Source organism: Notechis scutatus, chromosome 4 (assembly GCF_049901735.1).
Source record: "Notechis scutatus isolate UNSWTSFEM ecotype Mainland chromosome 4, rNotScu1.2, whole genome shotgun sequence".
In the NCBI taxonomy this organism is placed as follows: Eukaryota; Metazoa; Chordata; class Lepidosauria; order Squamata; family Elapidae; genus Notechis; species Notechis scutatus.
Genome location: NC_142012.1, coordinates 151,786,367 through 151,807,810, shown reverse-complemented (window position 1 = coordinate 151,807,810; position 21,444 = coordinate 151,786,367). Strand labels below are relative to the sequence as shown.

Sequence of the window (21,444 nt, the reverse complement as noted above, 5' to 3'; positions counted from 1 at the left end):
GGCAACTATGGCAACTTCATGGCCTGTGAACTTCAACTCCAAAGATTCCTGGAGCCAGTGTGTGCCTTTTTGCAATGCAAGCAGCAGCAAAGATGGATTAATGTCTGATATGCATTTACATATCAAGAGAAGATTCCTGTTCTGCTTTTTTAAATTAATTAGAAGCTGCTGTCTTTTAAGTTTGTCGTCATTTAGTTTTACTCTTTGAAGAACTCTATTGTAGTTGGGTGGCTAATAAATTCAAAATAATTAAATCAATTCTAAGGTACTCATTTAAATTATACACTGCTCAAAAAAATAAAGGGAACACTTAAACAACACAATGTAACTCCAAGTCAATCACACTTCTGTGAAATCAAACTGTCCACTTAGGTAGCAACACTGATTGACAATCAATTTCCCATGCTGTTGTGCAAATAGAATAGACAACAGGTGGAAAGCATAGGCAGTTAGCAAGACATCCCCAATAAAGGAGTGGTTCTGCAGGTGGTGACCACAGACCACTTCTCAGTCCCTATGCTTTCTGGATGATGGTTTGGTCACTTTTAAATGCTGGCGGTGCTTTCACTCTAGTGGTAGCATGAAACAGAGTCTACAACCCACACAAGTGGCTCAGGTAGTGCAGCTCATCCAGGATGGCACATCAACGCGAGCTGTGGCAAGGTTTGCTGTGTCTGTCAGCATGGTGTCCAGAGCATGGAGGTGCTACCAGGAGACAGGCCAGTACATCAGGAGACGTGGAGAAGGCTGTAGGAGGGCAACAACCCAGCATCAGGACCACTACCTCTGCCTTTGTGCAAGGAGGGACAGGAGGAGCACTGCCAGAGCCCTGCAAAATGACCTCCAGCGGGCTACAAATGTGCATGTGAATGTGTAATCATTCTCAAATAAGGACTTGATACTTGTTGGGTTACATCCTTGGTTAATATTGAATTATTATAGCAACATGGTTCACAGTCCATCAATCAATAGCAACATAGTAGAGACTCCATTACTTTATTTTGAAATAACAACCCATGCTGGAAATTCAACTTGGAAAACACATAGTATTCTTTTATACTGCTATGTTCCTACACACACAGCAGAACTTGAGAAAATGTTCAACCAATATCTCATTTGATGTTCCTCCTTTCCTGTAGTTCGTAAATTTAACTTGCAGCTTTCTCCGCTGATTGCATTCCAGTTAATACAATCCTATGGTAGTTCATTAATAGATTACGATTTTGCTGTCTGGATTTACAGCTTTATTGGTGTTTTGAAAGCTGAAAGGTGTAAAGCAATATTTCCAGCTGACAAACGGATCTATGTCCCAAGAATCTTCAGGAAGCACAATATCTTGGCTTCTCACCCAACATGCAATCCCAATGAGGAAGCTGTTGACAAAACAAAGCCAGGGGACATTCATCTCAATGTGGGCAGGAATCTCTGCATTAAGGAACACAACGAGCATTTGGAGCAGAATGAACGGTATCCAAGTCCCCATGAAGCTGATCAGAAGTCTTGTCAAGAGATGTTTTGAATGATCTCTGGAGCTGCCCTCAAGTTCATAAGGAAATAACAGAACAACGTCTCTCTCAAAAGAAATCAGCTTAGTGGACTGCAGTATATTTATAATTTCTGACCAACAGAAAGCAAGAACCAGGCATATTATGGACAACATACCAAGTGAGAGCCAGTAAGTTTGGCTACTAATGTAGAAAGGACATTGATGCCCATAATTGTCATTTATATTCAGCCACGAAGAACTGCTTGGAAGATTCAGAATGTAACCAAGCGCAGAAATCCATGTGAGTATCACAGCAACTGTGTACAGTGATTTCCAACACTTGTTCTGATATTTGGAAGTGTGGGTTATTGTAAGGCAATAATCCAAGCCAGCTATCAAAACAACTGGATAATGCAAAATTCCATAGACAAAGGACATAATCTGAGGCAAAAGACAGATGTGATACTCAGTAAATCTAATCTCCCCAATCAAAACATCCCGGTTACAGAAAATGAGAGTCATCATCCCCAGAAGTATCAAGTCAAAGATAGCTAGTGAAATGCAGAAATAGCTCATAAAACTCTGATGATGACTGTGTTTTCTGACCTGCAATAGAAACAAATTGATAAATACTTTCCCCAGCATGACAAACAACAAAGCTCCATTCGCTTCAGAAGGCAGGACAATATGACCATCTTCAAAATTCAAAAGGGATGAATTGACGACTGCAACCATGATTATTCGGAATGATGACAGCAGTTTCCAGCAATAATTCAGACCTAAAACATCAAGACAAGATATTAATTAAATTCTGAAAAAAGAAGACGGACCTTTGCAAAGAGCTACCTATCTACCTACCCTCCCTCCCTGCCCTATCAATACATACATACTTATTTCTATCTATCCTCTTTCTCCAATACGCCCCCCTCCCCCAATAGGAAGGCCCAGCACTGTTTTATTGGCATGAGTGAAATTAAGCCCCCGCCCCCCCCCCCCCATTTGGACCTATTTGGGGGAAGGGAAACTTCCCATTAGGAGCGGTCCGCAGGCAGCTACGCCTCGCCACCAGGCCGCTCCTAACGGCCGATCGTGGTGGAGCGCGGAGAACTCCCTACCCCTGCCCCCGCCCCCCAAAGCGCCTTTGCCGCAGACCCGGGTATGGTGCTGGCTGCAGGCCGGGTCAGCGGGCGGGCGGGCGGCGTGGATGGCGGCGGGGCACTTTTCATCGCGGGACCTTCGTCGACGGCCCCCTTCCTCCGCCGCCGCCGTCGCTTTCCCTTCTGCCCTCGCTCCGGCTTATGCTGCTGCTGCTGAGAACCACCTGCCCTTTAGCAGAGGCATCGCTTTGCTTGACGGCGGCTGCGTCGACAACGTCCTGCAAGTGGGTGAGTCATGCGGGCTTCGGTGGATGGAAGCGGCGGCGGGAGGGCGATGCCATCGTTTCTCTCCCACCCACCCACTTTGGTTCCCGTCCCAGAGCTTCGTCTCGTCCGAGTCTGTCCCTCCCGCCTGCATTCTTCAAGCGGACTCTCTCGGCTCGTTCAGCTGTACAGTCGGGAGCTCTCCTCTTGCTCCAGCCACCCGAATCCCCGGGCGGGGACCTTTCCCCTCTCTTTAAGCTTGCTTTCTCTGTCGGTTCCCCAAGAATACAGGCTGGCGGGAGGAGGAAGCTGAATGAATGAATCAGCAGGAGAATCCTCTGGGAAGCTTGGCAGGGAAAGGAGGAGGGAGAGAGGGAAGCGCGTCTTTGGGATTTGCCAGGAGAAATCCAGGAGGTGGATTTCCACCCTGTTTCCACCCAAGGGTCCGTAGGATGATTCCCTTTCTCTTCTGTTTGGATTGGAAGGTTCGTTCATTCATTCACCCTTAGCACTCCCCTTAATGGAAGAAGTAACCACTCCCCCCCCACCGCCTTGAAGGACAGAAATAGGATGGAAATCCACCTGCTGGATTTCTCCTGGCAAATCCCAAAGACACTCTTCCCTCTCTCCGTTCTTCTTTCCCTGCTAAGCTTCCCAGAGCAGTGGTCACCAACTAGTGGGCCAGGGACCACTGGTGGTCCGTGAGAAAATTTTGGTGGTCTGCAGAGAAATGTCACCCCTAAAGCAATTAATCCAGGCTGCGCAGGAACACAAGGCTGCGCCGCCACATGGCCCGTGGGAACACAAGGCTTGCGTCACTTGCATTACGAATAACGTGAGGTAGTGAGGGGAGGGGGTAAATGGGGGAGGGGGGGAACTTGCCCCACTCGCCCCAGGCACCTGACCTGGCCACCAGGCTGATTCTTTCTGCTGCTTTCTTCTGCTTTTGGCTACACGCAAGGAAAGCAGCAAAAGTCTTTCTTTCTCTCTCCCAAACCACCAGAAATGAGTCTTTGGACCCTGCAAGGCATCCTGCTCCAAGAGGCTGCGCCGGCAAAGACTCATTCCTGGCGGAGTTTGGGGGAGAGAAAGAAAGACTTCTGCTGCTTCTGCTGCTTTCCTTGCATGAAGCCAAAAGTCTCTCTCCCCTAAGAACGGAGCTGGAAATGGTATCCTGCGATCCCAAATAAAGAATGATCGATCGGTAGGAAAACGGGGTGGGAAATTTTCCTGCAAACTATTTTTGGGATTTTTCCCAGGGTCTCTGCTGCTTTCTGCAGAGACCCTGGGAAAAAGTCAGCAAGCTACCGTCAATCAAAATTCATATTAGCAGTCCGCGGGATTTAAAATTATGAGTTTAGTGGTCCCTGAGGTCCAAAAGGTTGGCAACCCTTGTCCCAGAGGATTCTCCTGCTGACATTCATTCAGCTTCCTCCTCCCCGCCAGTCTATTCTTAAGGAACTGACAGAGAAACCAAGCTTAAAGAGAGGGGAAAGGTCCACAGAGGATTCAGGTGGCTGGAGCAAGAGGAGAGCTCCCGACTGTACAGCTGAATGAGCCAAGGGAGTCCACTGCAGGCAGGAGGGAAAGACTCCGACAAGACCGTGACCCGAAGCTCTGGGACGGGAAGCAAAGTGGGGCATGGGGGAGAGAGAAACAATAGCATCACCCTCCCGCCGCCGCTTCCATCCACCGAAGCCCAAATGACTCACTGACTTTCAGGACGTTGTCAACGCAGCCGCCGTCAAGCAAAGCGATGCCACTGCTAAAGGGCAGGTGGTTCTCATCAGCAGCCGGGTGTGTCCAGCCGCTGCTGGCAGCACTCTGAACGCAGCATAGGCCGGGGCGAGGGCAGAAGGGAAAGCGGCAGCCGACGAAGGTCCTGCAACACAAAGTGCCCCGCCACTGCCACCATCCACACTGCTGCCCACCCGCTGACCCGGCCTGCAGCCAGCACCATACCTGGGTCTGCGGCAAAGGCACTTGGCAGGGGTAGGGAGCTCTCTGCGCTCTGCCATGATCGGCCATTAGGAGCAACCTGGTGGCGAGGCGCAGCTGCCCGCAGACCGCTCTAGGCGAGGGTGCGCGTGAGGGGAAAATTTAGGTCACCCCCGAAAAGACGGCCTAGCCATTTTTGGGGGGGTCAAAAAAAAAAAAAAGCCCAGCCTTATTTTATGAGAAACAGGTATCTATCTGTCTAATCTCTATGTATATCTCTATCTCTATCTATCTATCTATCATCTAATTTATATTGCCACCCATCTACAAATGTGACTCTGGGCAGTGTGTAATAAAGCCAACAATTAAAATATTGTTTATAAACCACTAAAAACAATTAAACATAAATAGAAACAAGATCACAATAGAATATATCAGGTTTTGGGTTTTTTGTTGGTTTGACTCCTGTTGATTACCTTGACAAGTGCCTGCAGTCTTTTTTTGTCAAGATTTTTCAGAAATGGTTTGCCTTTGCCTTCTTCCTAGAGCTGAGAAAACGTAACTGGCCCAAGTTCACCCTGTCAGCATTCCAGAAAACCTCAACTCCAATCAATAACTCCGAGACAGGCATGTTCTCAAAGTCTCCTTTTATTAGTGTAGTCAACTGGCACTTCTGGGAAACCCTGAATCTGAAAGTTCCAGGTTTCCCTCCAATAAGTAAAAAATTACAAATCCACCTCCCTATACTCCTCATTGCATCATGTGCCCCAATCACCATCCGTCCCAACTTAAGACATCCCCATAACCATTCCTCAGTTAGGTGCAGAAATAACATGACGACTTACAAGAAGACTGCTATTATGTCTAACCATCTACGCTTCACGAAATTCCCGCCTCCCATTTTCCCAGGCTCAAGAATGTGGCAGTGTGGAAGCTTCTGGTGCTAATATGGCTTCCAAAGCTGACACACACAGCTGGCTTTGTACCTAAGGCAGGACCAATCTCCCAGTTTCTAGTCAACAGGTTCAAACCATTCCCATACAAAAAGGCAAGACTGTGGCCAAGGCATCTGCGCGGGATTCTGGCATTTAACTGGGCACAAATCTCTGAGCTATTTTGTCCAACAGATGCTGCGAAAATTCTTCAGCATGGCCTTGCAGACAAACCTCTTGAGTCCTCCTTACCCAACGGATCATTCTAAACAAGGCCACTGAATGGCATGCAGTACGGATGGAGAAGTTTCCATCAGGAACAAACCCTAGCAATTTCTGGAACTCTACTGGATTCATCAGTTGCTGGGTAATAGGGCCTGCCTCCCCACAACAGGAACAGTGCCATGGAGACATAGCTTGATCTGGCCATGACAAAGGCCAGAGAGCTACCCTTAATTCCTGATCACACTGCCAGGGTTTGACAGTAAAAACAAATGAGACACGTCACCACTTCCCCGAGTTGAGGATGGATGACCTGGGATAGGCCCATGGCTGTTGTAATGGCTCTTTGGAAATCATACTGGTTCAGAATATGGACAATCTGTGGGACTACGCTGGCTGATAACCCTTGACCAATCTATTCTTCAAGAATATAAACATATGAAAAACTAATTGCAATAGAAATGAGATTACAGGTAGTCCTTCCGTTAGGTTAGGAACTCAATTGGGACCTTAGTTTCCTTCATATGCTGTTGCTGTTATGAATGGAGTCAGACCCAATTTTACAGCAATTCATTATTCAGATTCTCCAATGGTTGTTGTTTTTTTGTCTGATATTGGAGGGATGCCTTTGAAGATTAACATGATCTTGGGTGGGATTATATCTTCTTTCCCTGTCTAGTGGCCTCAGTCATCCTCACCCATATTTGTTCTCCCTTCTCTTTTTTCCCCAAATCATGATTCATCGTTGCCACATAGCTGGAGAAAGTGGGAGGGGGTTGATGTTAATTGGGTAGCTCTTAGTAGACAAAATAGAATTCTTTTGATTGTTCAAGGTTAAAGAGTGTGGTGCAGAAAGAATTGGAACTTACTTTGAGATTGGTTCGTGTGATGTGATGATGAGTAAAAAGGAGATAGTTTGTAGGTTGGGACATTGTGGGGAAGCTGGGACTTTTAGTTTCAGAATTCCACAGATGTGCCAGGTGCTATTCTAATAAAAGTACTTTTTTTAAAAAACATTTTATTTGGGTTTTCACAAAACATAATATAAATAAAATATCTTTTTGAGAACAGGACGATTCCAGGTTATCACTTCTCCATACAGTGATAACTCAATTACATATTCGTCTTTATATTCTGTTCCATATCTTATAACTATTTTATCATTTTCTCAATAATTTTTCCCTTCCCTTACTTTCCTCAACCTTATTTTTAATTATCTCATTCCTTTCTAAATTCAATTATATATCTTTTTCTAAGTTTCAGAATCTTTCTAATCATTATATTTATACTTTTGTCTGTCCTGTTTACAATTTCATATTTTCTTTTCTCTTCATCATCCTGGAAGGGAAAGAAAAACAATTCCCTCCCCTTCCAGGCATTAAAAAGCAAGGTTTCCCCTGCAATTACTAACTATAGTGTAACACCTTTATAACTTTTAATTATTATCCATTCAAATCTCATTTAAAATTTAATTTATGCCTTTACAATTATAACAACTAAAATACATTTTGATGTAGCTCCTATAGTCCATTGCAGCCAATATTGAAAGAAACCATTCATTTGGATAGATGCAGCCTTACTTATTCATTCATTCAGACTCTGCAGTCAGCAGAAATGAGCATTAATTCTGGAATAATGCAGCCTTTATCTGTGGAAAGAGCTAGTCCCCATCATATATGGCTCAGACAGTTGCATTTTACTACTGTGGAATCAGTGTATCTATTATTATCCACTTTTTTGTTCCTATTTGGATCTACACTCTTACCCTTTAAAATTTTATGACTCAGCTTAAAAATATTGGGCTGCAGTCAAACTCTATTTACAATGTCCAAGCACAAAAACCATTTTGTTTGCTTAATTTGTTGCCACAAAAATACTGCCACTGCATCAAATAGAATTATCATCAAATATTTGTCATCAGTGCTTGGTCCTGTGCACTCAGCTACACCACTACTTTTTACTCAAGGTGACCTTCACATTTTTAAAACAAGTTTTTAGTTCTCCGAAGAAATACTACATGAGATGGGTTAGTTATAAAAGCAAGAGATACGAGTCAATCTTGATTATTAGGGTTTTTCTTAGAATGGTACAGACCAAAAAAAGACTTGTTTTTCCCATGCAAAACTTGTATTTTGCAAAACTAAACTCCTATCTTATTCCGCTATCATTACTGTAGCTTTATACAATAGAGATTTTGCTAATATTTCTGGCTGCCAGAAATAAAAAAAATTATATTTGCAACTTGTATATTTGTAATCTTTCTGTTAAGATTTCAGATTTTATATTCTGTGTTTTGTATTTTACTTGTGTTCCTTTTCACTGAAATATGTGAATGTGCCATACAATAAATAAAATAAGTAATACTTTACTACTATTCTCTCTCCATTCTTCTTTAAGCTAGACATATCTCTATGTTGTTTTTATGTATTTTTAGGTTATCATTACATTTTCATTATTTTAACTATTTCGCCTTTAAATCTTTACTTTTCCACCCCAAGTCTCCAACTTTGTAGCCAATTCAGTCCATTTGGACATGAAATCCCTTTTCGCTATAGACTTGTGAAAGAGCTGGTCTCTTCCCTCCCTACCCACTGACACAGTCCCTGGAGTCAGCTTGTAGAGCTCTGCATCTAGGCTGCTGTGCGCAATGGGTTTTGTATTCAGGCCTGCTTGTACTTTCCAGATCCTAATTGGACTCCTTCTTTCCCCAAAGCCCCAGCTCTGCTTTTCAAGAATTGAAGTTTTCTCTTGCTGTCTGAAGACTACAGTACTGATAAGGTGCTTGTTTTGTGGCTGGAGTTTCTCTTTCCAGCATCTGGGCCTTCTTCCTGGCTCAATTCTTTCCTTTAACAGACCCACACGGGTGCTTGTTTCCAGTTCTTTCTGCATTACAAACTCTCCTATTTACAGAGAAACTGGGGCTGTTTTAATCCTTCTTCTCAAGTACAGGTGGTCCTCGACTTACAACCATTCACTTAGTGTCCATTCAAAATTACACTTGCAGTAAAAAAAAAAAAAGTGATTTACCACTGATGCAGCATTCCCACAGTCACGTGATCAAAATTTGTCCCAAAGGTGCTTTTTTTTCCAAGAGGCAACTGCACTTTCTTGTTTTTCTTTGAAGACGTTTCTTGGATGAAAAGCGAAACACCTTCAAAAGAAAAACCAGCAAGCCAGTTGCCTCTTGAAAAAGCACTTTTGGGACAACCATGACCTGGATGATAGAGAATGATTAAAATTACTAAACACAGGTCAGGATTGAGGGATTGTCACCACATAAATAGCAGTGTAGCAACTTAGACTTATATGCTGCTTCACGGTGTTTTACAGCCCCTCTCTAAGCGGTTTACAGTCAGCTTTCTGGTCCTTAAATGTTCTGAATTTATACTTTATAGTCTTTATAGTTTCCAATTTACATCTTCCCAATTGTCCACATTTTAAAGTCTTATTTATCTTTTCTTCTTATTCTCTTTTTGCTTTTCTTCTTTTGCCTCATAGGATGATCTATCAAATAATGCTAGTAAATAAAATCCAGCTTGGCCCACAGATCTTCTCACGTTTTTCAAATCCACCTTTCAATGAATTGTTCCATAAGGTTTTGGTATATTATAGTTCAGTTGCTTTAAAAATCTTTAAATGGCTCAGTAAATATTTCCAAGCCTCCAAATTGCCCTGTTCCCAATTCTTACATGCAAAGAAATGTAAAAGTCAAAACAGCTGGTTGTCAACCATTGAGGGTTGAGAATAGTTTAGAAAAGCATTTCTCCCAATAATCACTTTTCACAATGTTATTCAGCTTTTTCCAGGCTTTCTATATTTTAAAACATCCTTTAAATATTTTTTTGCGTCTGAATCTTTGATTTTTAGTCTTTCTCTTTGATTTTTAGTTTTTAATCCTTCTCCATAAATCCAATCGCTGCTTTCTTACTATTTGGAGATTGTTTTTCATAATTTTTTAACTTGGGTTAAATCTTTAGGGTAGAAGTTGAAAGTTATCTCAGCCAGTTTCACTGATCTGTCCACGCACTGCTCCATTACAAATCTTAATCTCCTGCTTGTCCCAGCTTGTGACAGACCAAAATGGCTCTTGTCCATGCTGCCACTCGGAGAGTTTTCTTCGGATCAACGAGGAAATTGTAGTTTCCTCATGATCAACAAAGTGCCTCTCCTTTTTTCACCACCCCTCCAGGGTAACTTAACCCTATAGGGTCTCCCAGCAAGCAGTTGGTGGTTGCATTTCAGGGAGCCCAGTGGAGCTCCACTATTGTCCAGCTGTTCTCGCCACAACGTCAAACCTTCTCCCTCAAAGTCTTATTAAGGAGGGGTTTGTTTTTTTTTAAAAAAAAGAAATATTTTAGGTACAAAACTAAGGAAGTGGAACAAGATATCCTGGTTGGCAATGACTGTTTGACAGTTTAACTGTTGGCCAGGAAAATAAAGTAAGGTTGGCTGACAATTCTCTTCAAGCAATGTGAACTCACAAAGACAGCCTGGTCCAAGATCACCCAGCTAGCTTTATGCCTAAGGCAAGTCAAGAATCACAATCTCCTAGTTTCTAGCCTGGTGCCTTAACAACTACACCATACTGGATCTTCCCTCCTTGGTTTTGGGATTTCAAGATTGTCTAGCTATTTTTGAAAATTTCCCTTTTAGTGTTATGCAGTGTTCTAGAGCAGGAGTGTCAAACTCAATTTCATTGAGGGCCGCATCAGGGTTGTGCTTGACCTTGGAAGGCCAGGGGGCATGGCCAGCTCAACATCACTCATGTCAGGGGCACCTGTTGTGGCCTGCGGGGGAGGGGCTGGGGGGGATCCATTGTCTCCAAGCAGAGAAAAGCGAGACCAGGGAGAGTGCCAAACCCTTGTCCTCCAGGGGAGCCTTGCCGTCTGCTGGTGGCCAAGTGCTAAGGCAGGACTTCCCTCCCTTCCTTTTCTTCTTCTTCCTTCCCTTTTCCTTCTTTCTCCTTCCTTCTCCTCTTTCCTTATTTTTCGTTCCCTGCTCCTGTTCCCATCTTTCTTTCTGTTTGTCTTTCCTCATTCCCTTTCTCCTTTCCCATCCCTTCTTGGATGCTCAAAGGCAAAAGGGGAAACATTTCTCCTTTTGTTTTATTTTGCTTTTAGTTTGCTTTGCTAGCCCTCTGCCAGCAAAAATGGAACCCATGTGCAGCCCTCCCCCAACTCCATTTTCGCTGGCAGAGGCCTGCAGGAGGCTCTCTAGGCCGAAAATGGGGCCATTTTCATTGGCAGAGGCACCACAGTCCAGCCCTCGCTGTTTCCAGGGCAGCCCTGCGGGCCAGATCTAAGCACCCCATGGGCCACATCCGGCTTGTCGGCCTTGAGTTTGACACCCGTTCTAAAGGAATAGCTCCAGTTTAGGAATAAATGGACTACAGGTTCAGCCCAAATGTCTGTTGCTAAGTGAAACAATTATCAAGTGCATTTTGTTCCATTTTATGACCTTTCTTGCCACTCGTTAAGTGAATCACTACTGTTCTTAAGCTAACATGGTTGTTAAGTGAATCTGGTTTCTCCATTGTCTTTGTTTGTCAGAAGATCATATTCATGATCACATAGCCCAGGAATACTACAACTCAGATAAATATGAGCCAGTTGCCAAGCATCAGAATTTTGATCACGTGAACATGGGGATGCTACAACGGTCGTAAGTGTGAAAAACAGTCATGTCACTTTTTTTTTAGTGTTGGTGTAACTTCGAACAGTCACTAAACAAATGGTTGCAAGTCTCCCCATATTGCTCTTTTTCTACTAAAGACTGGTCAGACCATAATGGTCAAGTTATTTAATTTGATCCTCCTACCAAGGAGAAATTCAAACAATGCATGTGGTCTACCAAATCAGAAAAAGAACACAAGAGTTCATTTCTCTCTCTCTCTCTCTCTCTCTCTCTTCCCTTTCAAATTTTGAAGTCTGAAATTTAGAAATTTTGTCTTACAAGTGAATTATAATCCTCTGAAGAACATTCTGGGCCTGCCAATGTCACAATGAGCCAATGAAATCTGGATTAATTTCATCTTGATTATAAAGACACGCACTTCAACAGAAATTAAAATAAGCCAAAAATTAGAAACCACAAGCTTGTTCCTAAAGAGCTTCCTTCATAGTTTGAAGCTCTCAGTTCTTATATTCCAGTACATACTTTCTTGCTTAAGACACAATTAAAATTTTAGAAAAAGTCATTTCTTCAAAAGTTAAATAAGGAACAGGTGCAAGTACAATATTGAGGAAGAACTTCATCTGCTATTTTTGTAGGAACTGACCATACTGGTAAACAGGATATAAATGGTTGGTTTATTGCTGGGTTTGTTTGTTTTTTGTAGAAACTGCTTAATATTAAATGCATTACTGCTATTAACCCTTAACTTCTTAGGTTTCAGATATTTACAAGATTATATAATAAAAATTGAAACAAAATTAACCATAGCCCATTTACAAAATAAAATTAACTTTTAAGTTATGACAAGCCTTTCGTGTACAGGGAGTCCTCAACTTACAATCACAATTGAGCCCAAAATTTATGTTGCTAAGTGAGAAATTTCTTAAGTGAGTTTTGCCCCATTTTACGTTTTGGTGTTTTGTTTTGTTTTTGCCATATTTGTTAAGTGAATCACGACAGTTGTTAAGTAACACGGTTGTTAAGCAAATCTGGCTTCCCCGTTGACTTTGCTTGTCAGAAGGTCGCAAAAGGGGATCACATGACCCCATGGGCACAGCAACCGTCATAAATATGAACCAGTTGTCAAGCATCTGAATGTAAACTACATGGAGATGGGGATACTGCAATGGTCACAAGTGTGAAAAATGGTCTTAAGTAACTTTTTTCAATGCTGTTGTAACTTCGAATGGTCACTAAATGAACTGTTGCAAGTCAAAGACTACCTGTAATATTTGTAGTATACCTTCTCTGTTAACCATTCACCTCTGGCCTGTGCAAATGAGCTTTAAAAACTTCAGGAAGTTCGTTATATATAGTATGATCAGATTAGGCTGTCAAACTTGCAGCCCAGGGGCTGGATGCGTCATGCGCTGGCCACGCCCACCCCCGGTTTTGCGAAGGGGAAAAAAGTCCTGATCTATCATTTGATGCCGCCATCACAACATGAGTTTGACAGCCCTGGTCTACAGTGTTGTGATGCGGTAGAACCACTGAGCTAAGGTGGTGTTTGGAAATTTATTATACCGCTCAGAAATTTAGATAAATAATTTGGTTGAAAAGAGAAGATTTTAAAAAATAAATAAATTTGTACATATTATATTGCAATACTTCAAAACAGACTAAGATGATTACAATAGTAAAACTAGCATATTAATTTAAAATGCAAAGTATCTTAACATAGAAAATAGAATTTCCAAATTTCAGAAAGTTATATATGTCTTAATGCATATACTCTGATTAATTAATTAATTATAAGCACCACTGCAATCGGACCCGTCATGGCAATGGTGGAGCCTTAGATGATTAGACAATCAGCTTCTTGCCACCACATACTCTGGTGCCCATTTTTTCTTCCTGGTCTCCAGTATACAGATGGCTAGGGTAGAGAAATATGAGCAGATACCAAAACAGCATATCTGAAAATGTTCTGTAGCTTATCATATCTACAGCTTCTCATGCAAATGAGTAATAGGTTTTATATGTGGAACTAAAGATAAATAAACCTTGATACTTCACATAACCTTTGATCCTAAAGTGTTATTTCCAGACTGATCCACCCACTGTTTTCCCTACACATACAAGCTCCACAAGATGAAACAACTTAACTTTCTATACTATGGACTCCTTCTTTCCCACATTTTGCTTTTCCTAATGCTACACAAAGCCTATATTTTTCTATCAACTGTATTTTATTCTATTTTTCTTTGATATGAACTTCTCTGCATGATGTACAGGAACCAGAAAGAAGCGGTTATTCCAACTGTGGCTCTTTGAGCAATAATTTGGGCATTCAATGTCTCATCTATTTTACTTTCTGGAAGCTTCTAGAAGGCAGAGATCTCAGTTTTCATGAGATGCAATAGCAATCTTGAGGAACGGAGGGAAAGCCGAGTACCACACTGAACAGCAGGTGCATTGTGTTTTCACTTCCCATTTAAAGGCCTCAACTTTAAATTTTTTCAATATCAGTAAGTACAGCACCACTACCAGTAAGTACAGGGAGGCAATTTGATTTTGCATTTTAATAGGGAAGACTGAACTAAATTATTCTGTGACCACTGAAACCATTGTTTTCTTAGTCAAAGACTAATTGCTATAAGGGATGTGATGGCTCAGTGGTTAAAGATGCTGAGCTTATCAGCTGGAAAGTTGACAGTCAGGGATTTGAGACCTGAGCGCCACATGATGGGGTGATCTCTCATTACTTGCTCCAGCTCTTGTCATTTTGAAAGCATGCAAATGCAAGTAGATAAATAGGTACCACTTCAGTGGGAAGGTAGCAGTGTTCTGTGTGTCTCGGCATATAGTTATGCTGGCCACATGACCAGGGAAATTACTTCGGACAATGCTGGCTCCCTTATCTACAGTACTAGAAAAATATTAAACATTAACTATCTCATTTGAAACTGGATTATAGGCTGGGAAGAAAATGATGCACAGTAATAAATGTGAGCATGCGAAGAATGGGCTAAAAAGAGTTAACTTTATATCTCAGCCTTACTTTTCTTAATTTTGTAACTACTTTATTTCATTCTAAAATGTTAGTGGTAAGTTGAGAAATTGCTCTTTAGCATTAGTCGCTAAATAGCATTAGTCGCTTACAGACAGCTAGTCTGGTATACTATAATATTAAAATGAGGTCCAGATTGTTGGGGGAAATATGCTGACACTGTAAACCGCTTAGAGAGTAAAGCACTGTGAAGCGGTATATAAGTCTAAGTGCTATTGCTATTAAGACAACAGGCTAGAAACTGGGGGACGAGGAGTTTGAGCCCGATCTTGGACATGAAGGCATCTAGATAACTTTGGACCACTCTCTCTCTCTCAGCCCTAGGAATGTGACAATGGCAAGCAACTTTCAAAATACCTTTGTCAAGAAAGCTGTACTGACTTGGCTAGCAGTCAACAAGGATAACTTGATGGCATCAAGACAACAACTGCTACAAAAGCACTTAACCACATCATATAAGGATACAGCAAGTCCATTCATACAACAATCTGCGTTTGGTATTAATCTTGGCTAGATTTTCATGGCTAGCTTTGCTGTCGGAATCTAGCTTATTTGGTTACCTTTCACTGAATATATTGCCCCAGAGCCCTGGTGGCCCAGTGGTTAAGACTGCAGAATTGCAGGCTAACTCTGCCCACAATCTGGAGTTCGATCCTGATGGTCTCAACATTGACTCAGTCTTGCAAGGTCAGTAAAATGAGCACCCAGATTGTTGGGGGAAATATGCTGACATTGTATACCACTCAGAGAGTACTGTAAAACACTATGAAGCTGTATATAAGTCTAAGAGCTATTGTTATATTGCTAATAAGCGCTATTGCTATATCCCAACCCAGAAATGGTTAATCCAATAACCAGCTAAAACATGTTAAGACAGCCAAGCATAGAGAAAATTTGTAACTTCTGATCTCATAGGAACACATCCTACATGCGTGATGGTGAACCTATGGCATGCGTGCCACAGGTGGCACGCAGAGCCATTTGTGCGGGCACGCTAGCCGAAGACAAACTTACCTCACTGCGCATGTGCGTGCCTCACAGCTGATTTTTGGCCTCCCAGAGGCTTGAGGAAAGCCTTTGCAGGCTGAAAAAAAGGCCCATTTCATCACTTCCTGTATTTCAGGAAATATCGGAAATGACAAAATAGGCCCATTTTTCGGCCTGCAAAGCCTGCAGAAGCTTCCCTCAAGCCACTGGGAGGCCGTGCTGTGCAGGTTGGGGGGATTGCACGCGCATGCGCAGGGGGCATGGATGTGTGTGCATTGCCTTCTGGGTGCTGGCACACAAATGTGCGCACAATTTTTGGCACAGGAGCCCAAAAAGGTTAGCCACCATTGTCCTACATCTTCAGCAATATTATATTATTGTAAATAGGCAGGCTCAAGGCACCTGTGCAAATTCAGATGCTTTATTTAAATCAACAAAACAAGACTACTTCTAGGGAAAGGGTAGCAACGGCCAGGTTTCTTTCCTCAAATGAACTTTTATTAAATTCTTGATATTTTAGAACTTTTATTTAAATTCCTAACTCAAATACAGTTTAGAAAAGAATCATGTTGAGGAAATGTGAGCACAGGTAATGTGCAGATAACTGTGAAATCTAACAAGAAGTGTGTATTATTTTCAGTGCCTCATTGTGTAAAGCAAAGAAATTCCCAGATGTATCCAATGCCAGCTCAAAGAAAACGCGTTAATTGCAGCAGCAAACAATTATAACTACCACTCTTGCTAACACTGTGTTTAGCGATTTGTATTTGTTATCTAGGTAACAAGCGATTTTTTTCCAGCACAGAGGACCTCTCCTAATAAAAGAATGAATGCATCATCACTACTATTTAAAAAAAGTGTTGCTATAACTTTGGCTGTGCAGATTGCATCTTCAAGATTTGCTTATACAGCTAGTCCTCGACTTACAACGTCTGTTTAGTGACCATTCAATAGCACTGGGGGGAAAATGACTTATGACAATTTTTTATATTTATGACTGTTGCGGCATCTTTATAGTCTGGTGTTCAAGTTTGCAGTTACAAAGACACTGAAAAAATAATGAAAAAAAGTGACTTATGACCTTTTTTCACACTTGTGACTGTTGCAGCATCCCCATGGTCACAATACAAAACTTGGCAACTGACTCATATTTGTGATGGTTTGCAGTGTCCCAGGATCGTGTGATCATCTTTTGCAACCTTCTGACAAGCAAAGTCAGATTCTGCTTAAATTATTATTATTATTATTATTACTACGTTAACATCAGCAGTGATTCACTTAACAACTCTGGCAAGAAAGGTCATAAAATGTGACAAAACTCACTCAACAAAAATCTCACAACAACATAGGTTTTGGGCTCAATTATGTTCGTAAGTCGAGAACTACCTGTATTAAGGTTAGAAAGGAAATGGGAAGGAAAGAATTAGCAGGATGAGTTCATTAAATCATTATGCATGTATGTGTGTGTGTGTGTGTGTGTGTTGATATGTTAAGCAATGCAACTTTGGCTGAAGGAAATTAATGGAGTAAGATATAAACAATACAATAATAATTCAGTATAAATATTTCTCCAATATCCAGATCTCTCTTTTGTCAAAAATTGGTTTAATTCTCATCATTTCCTTTTCAACTTTGAACCAGAAATCTCATTTACTGAAGGTGAACTCTTTGTTCCAGTCTCCTTAATGTTTGTCTTTGTCGTCTCCATGAAGAATATCTAGCACCATGAAGTCTGACTGTATTTTTTGCCAGGAAAATACTATTATAATGATAAAGAAAAAGGGTTACCACCACCATAAAAATTACCTGAACTTACACCAGAATGTGAACTGTGTTCATTCTCCTTAAACAGAGCGTATCATGGTTTAGATTCTAATGTTACGTTTATAAAAGATAACATTTGCCAAAATATTTATTTTTCAAGCCAGGTGCTGAAAATAGTGTAACTCTAGCTTTTTTAAAAATAAAAACATTACAATTCCTGCACTGAAAGCAAAGTCTAAATGCACAGCTATAAAGCACATGAAAGTGCTTTCCAAAAAAATGCAGGTCGGCTATAAATTAAAATATTTTAAAAATACTTACTACGGATAATCTATAAGGAAACACTTGTATAATTCTGGTAGAATTTCCCCCATATTTTAATTGCATTTGTGTGAAATAAACCCTCTGATTTTGGGCCAGAACACATAGAAGAGAGAGAAAACAGAGGTATGGTACTGAAGTAAATGTTAAGGAGTAAAAAAGGAAAAGTGAAATGTTAGTCTCCTCTTACGATATGATAGATGTTGCATCTATTCTCAGCAGCTCTGTTCTATGGACCTACTAAACTATTACTACTTATATCACTACTTATTACACTGCAAACTTTATCAGGAACTCAAGAGCTAGATTTGTTACACCCTTGCTAATCCAACTGATTCAATCTAGTTCAGAAGAAAAAAAAATCTAATTTTTGTTGTCTGATGTAGACAAACACGAAATGAAACATTGTTTGCAATGGCTGCAAGGAAAATACTAAAGGATACCCCCATAATTAATACTGTTAATATTAGAGGAGATGTATTGAACTGGTGTGAACTGTAATTTTATATGTATTTTGCTAAAATCTATGATTGCAAATACTACTACTACTACTACTACTAGTAGTAGTAGTAGTAGTAGTGGTGGTGGCGTTAACCTAATTCATGGTTTATTCAGCCACATTTTTGAAGGGTTTACACAACAGTAAATTGTAAACTAATAAGCTGAGCTGGATTTAGGCTATGATGGGTTTGAATGGTTTATAATTGAGTACCTAGTGTTGTGTAAACACAGTCTTATTTGGATAAAAAACACGGAATTTTTTTCAGAGTGATACTAAAGCTGACATCATTATTAACCAAAATTATTCACACTGTACACTCAACACACTAGTTGCAATGGAATTATGGCCAACAGGTTGTCAACTTGTATCTGAAAGCAGTGCAATCCATTTGTAGATGAGAACTAGTATGATTTGCATTAATGATTATTTGTGCAAAATAATTTTCGACACCTAAAAAATTAGATGTCAAAGGACAAGATCCTGGCCTTGCTTTCACAGCGTTATTTTCTACATATAAATGGTATTTTTTTAAAAAAATACTGAAGGCCTGCATCCTTTATCTGAAATAGCGCAAATCAGACAAAAAGCATAATTCTTTCCCAAATGGTATCTAGAAGCGTTTCACAGAAAGTAAAGCCATAATATTACTTTATTCAACAAACCCTGCTACCGTCTTTCCTAAACCATGGCTGCCACAGCTAAGGGGCAGCATTGAGCAGATCCTGGCTAATTTTGAAAATCTAAATAGGATTGGACCGAATAGGTTCTCAGATAAGATAAAGACACGGCAGCCTGGGTGATTAATAAAACAATATTTTTTTAAAAAAAAAAAAAGCAAGGGCAATGGCGGCATGAGATTGTCATATATCTCGGCCAAGTTACACCTAGGTGTAGTAGGAGAGCCGTGTCAGAGCAACTGGAAAAGCGGTTACCGGATCCCTCCTGAGAGTTGTCGCTTCTTCTGTGTTTGGGATCTGTCGGGCGCCCGTCGGATCTCTCAGGATGTCGCCGTTACCACCCGGTAAGCGTCCACCAGACTCTCTTCTCCTTCCAAACACCAAATAGGGGGTGTCAAAACTCCGCTCCTCAACCCGCGAGCTGAATCCAACCGCCCCGAGTCACTTGGTTGAGTGGGGCGGCGGCCAAAAAAAAAATCGAATCAATTTCTCCTTGAAACCGCACGAAGTGGAAACTCACCTGTCAGTCCGGGGGCAAGAAAAGGCGCTTAAAAAAAAGAACAAGCGGGGAACAAATCGGACATCTCCCTGTGCTATCTGTTGCGCGCTGCTAAATCAGACCTGAATAAGGGGGGTGGGGGGGAAAGCCAAAGGCGCTCTGCAGGAGCTCAGAGGCATCCGTCTCTCCCCGCATCCTTAGCGTAAAAATGCAGCCCCGAGCTCCCAAACGAATCACCGCCGCCTTCTCCTCCCCGCTTGCAGCCGGAGCGAGACCCGTTTGCCTGCCACTCCCCAGGGCGGCGGTGGGCGCGGCTCCGCCGAGTTAAAGCTGGGTCGCCGAAAGGCGGGAAGAGAGCGAGCGAAGGCTCCGTCCTGAGGTAGTGTGGAAAAGCAGGCACGCTCTCTTTCTTCTACCCGCGCCGACTCTCCTTGATTCACTTTACGGCCATCTTCCCGGGCTGGAGCTAATGGCTATCGCTGTCTGTGGAGATTCTCAGTCATCCAAGTCACGGTTGTCCCAAAGGTGCTTTTTCAGGAGGCAACTGGACTTCCTTGTTTTTTTTTCTTTTCCAAGACGTTTCGTTTCTCATCCAAGAAGCTTCTTCAGCTTTCACAGGATAGTGGAGAATGGAAGGATTTATACTCCCGAAGGCGCTTTTTCAAGGCGGCAACTGGATTTTCTTGTTTCTGAAGCTTCTTGGATGAGAAGCCAAACGCCTTCGAAAGAAAAAACAAGAAAGTCCAGCTGCCTCCTGAAAAAGCACCTTTGTTTGCCTCACAGGTGCTTTTTCAAAAAGCAACTGGACCTTGTTTTTGTTTTTGTTTTCCCTTAAGATGTTTTGCTTCTCGTCCAAGAATCTTCTTCAACTACTACATAGGGGTTATCTGGCTTTATTGAACCACGTGGTTTTTACTTAACCATAACCAACTGATGATATGGGCTATAACTGGGAGTTCCAATAGAAGTGAGTCTTGTAGCTCAGCGTTGAAGTATGGAGTTGGTGCTTTGCTTGCAGACGTTGCTTCTCGTCCAAGAATCTTCTTCAGCTACTACATAGGGGTTATCTGGCTTATTGAACGTAACATCAGGGCCTAACTCGGGTTATGAAAAGTCTGAAAGCAAAAGCAAACCCAACTCCCAGAGCACCAAGTGCTCACAATGTAATCAGGAGTTGCTGCTTGATATGAAGCCGTCTGCTGCAGTCATCTGTGGACCTGCCTCATTTTTTTTTAAAGGAAGTAGCTTTCTCCATCTTGGTGTGTCCTCTAACTGGCCATCTTCCGTCCAAAAATCTCAGACTCACCTAGAATGCCCCTCCTGGCTCCTTCCCATGGGCCTGCCTGTCAGCAGGGGGCAGCCCAAAGTAAACCAGGCCAAACCTGGTTACTCCTTGGAGGGGACACCACTAGGAAGGTGAAATAAATGCAATCCAAAAACAGTGGTAAACCCAATCTGCTGGAGAGAAGTTTCTGGAAGATGGGCTCCAGCATGAGTCCAAAAGCTTGGAAAGCCAAATCTGGCCCCACGTTCTGCCTCAATTTACCTTCCCAATAAACAACTGAGTCACAAGATCATTTAAAAGAAGTTTTTAGGTACCCTGATAAAGTGGGATCTCTCAATGGAAAGAGAGAGAGAGAGAGAACCCCGAGCCCCATGTTTCATTCCTTTTTATAGTTAACACCACACAGAAAATGCAAGAGTAAAGTTGATTGGACAGGATAAAAGTAACCTCCCCATTGTATAGGAAATCACTTATATGTAGTCAAACATGTTACTTATTTGCATTAACTCATGTTCATTAAAATGACATTGGAGGTCAGAAGGGGCGTAAATTGTAAGGAAAAAAGATAGTTTGAAGTTCACAAAAGAGATAAACCAGAACTCAATTTGTACTAACAAACTTTTTCATATCTGAAGCTCCAGCCTGTTTTATCAGCTTAGGAATGTTACAAACTAATAAACCTGAATATTTTAAACGAGAAAAAATAAATCAAATTAAAATACAAAGTAAACATGTTAGTATCCGTGACATGTGCCTCTCAGCTCAGAAAACTAAACCTCTGGTCCCA

The 21,444-nt window shown here is 41.7% G+C and overlaps 1 protein-coding gene across 3 annotated transcripts; it reads right to left on the bottom strand.

Moving 5' to 3' along the window:
• Positions 1-977: 977 nt before the first annotated feature.
• Positions 978-19,651, bottom strand: GPR160 (G protein-coupled receptor 160). Of its 3 annotated transcripts, none has more exons than XM_087965293.1 (2): positions 19,394-19,651; positions 978-2,265 (listed from the first exon to the last, which is right to left on the bottom strand). In XM_087965293.1, the coding sequence occupies exon 2, from the start codon at positions 2,219-2,221 to the stop codon at positions 1,208-1,210; it is 1,014 nt and encodes a 337-aa protein (XP_087821419.1). In that variant the 5' UTR covers positions 2,222-2,265; positions 19,394-19,651; the 3' UTR covers positions 978-1,207. The 3 variants fall into 3 exon arrangements, with proteins under 3 accessions (XP_087821419.1, XP_087821418.1, XP_087821420.1); XM_087965292.1 differs by lacking the exon at positions 19,394-19,651 and adding an exon at positions 19,129-19,343; XM_087965294.1 differs by lacking the exon at positions 19,394-19,651 and adding an exon at positions 2,639-2,723.
• Positions 19,652-21,444: the final 1,793 nt, after the last annotated feature.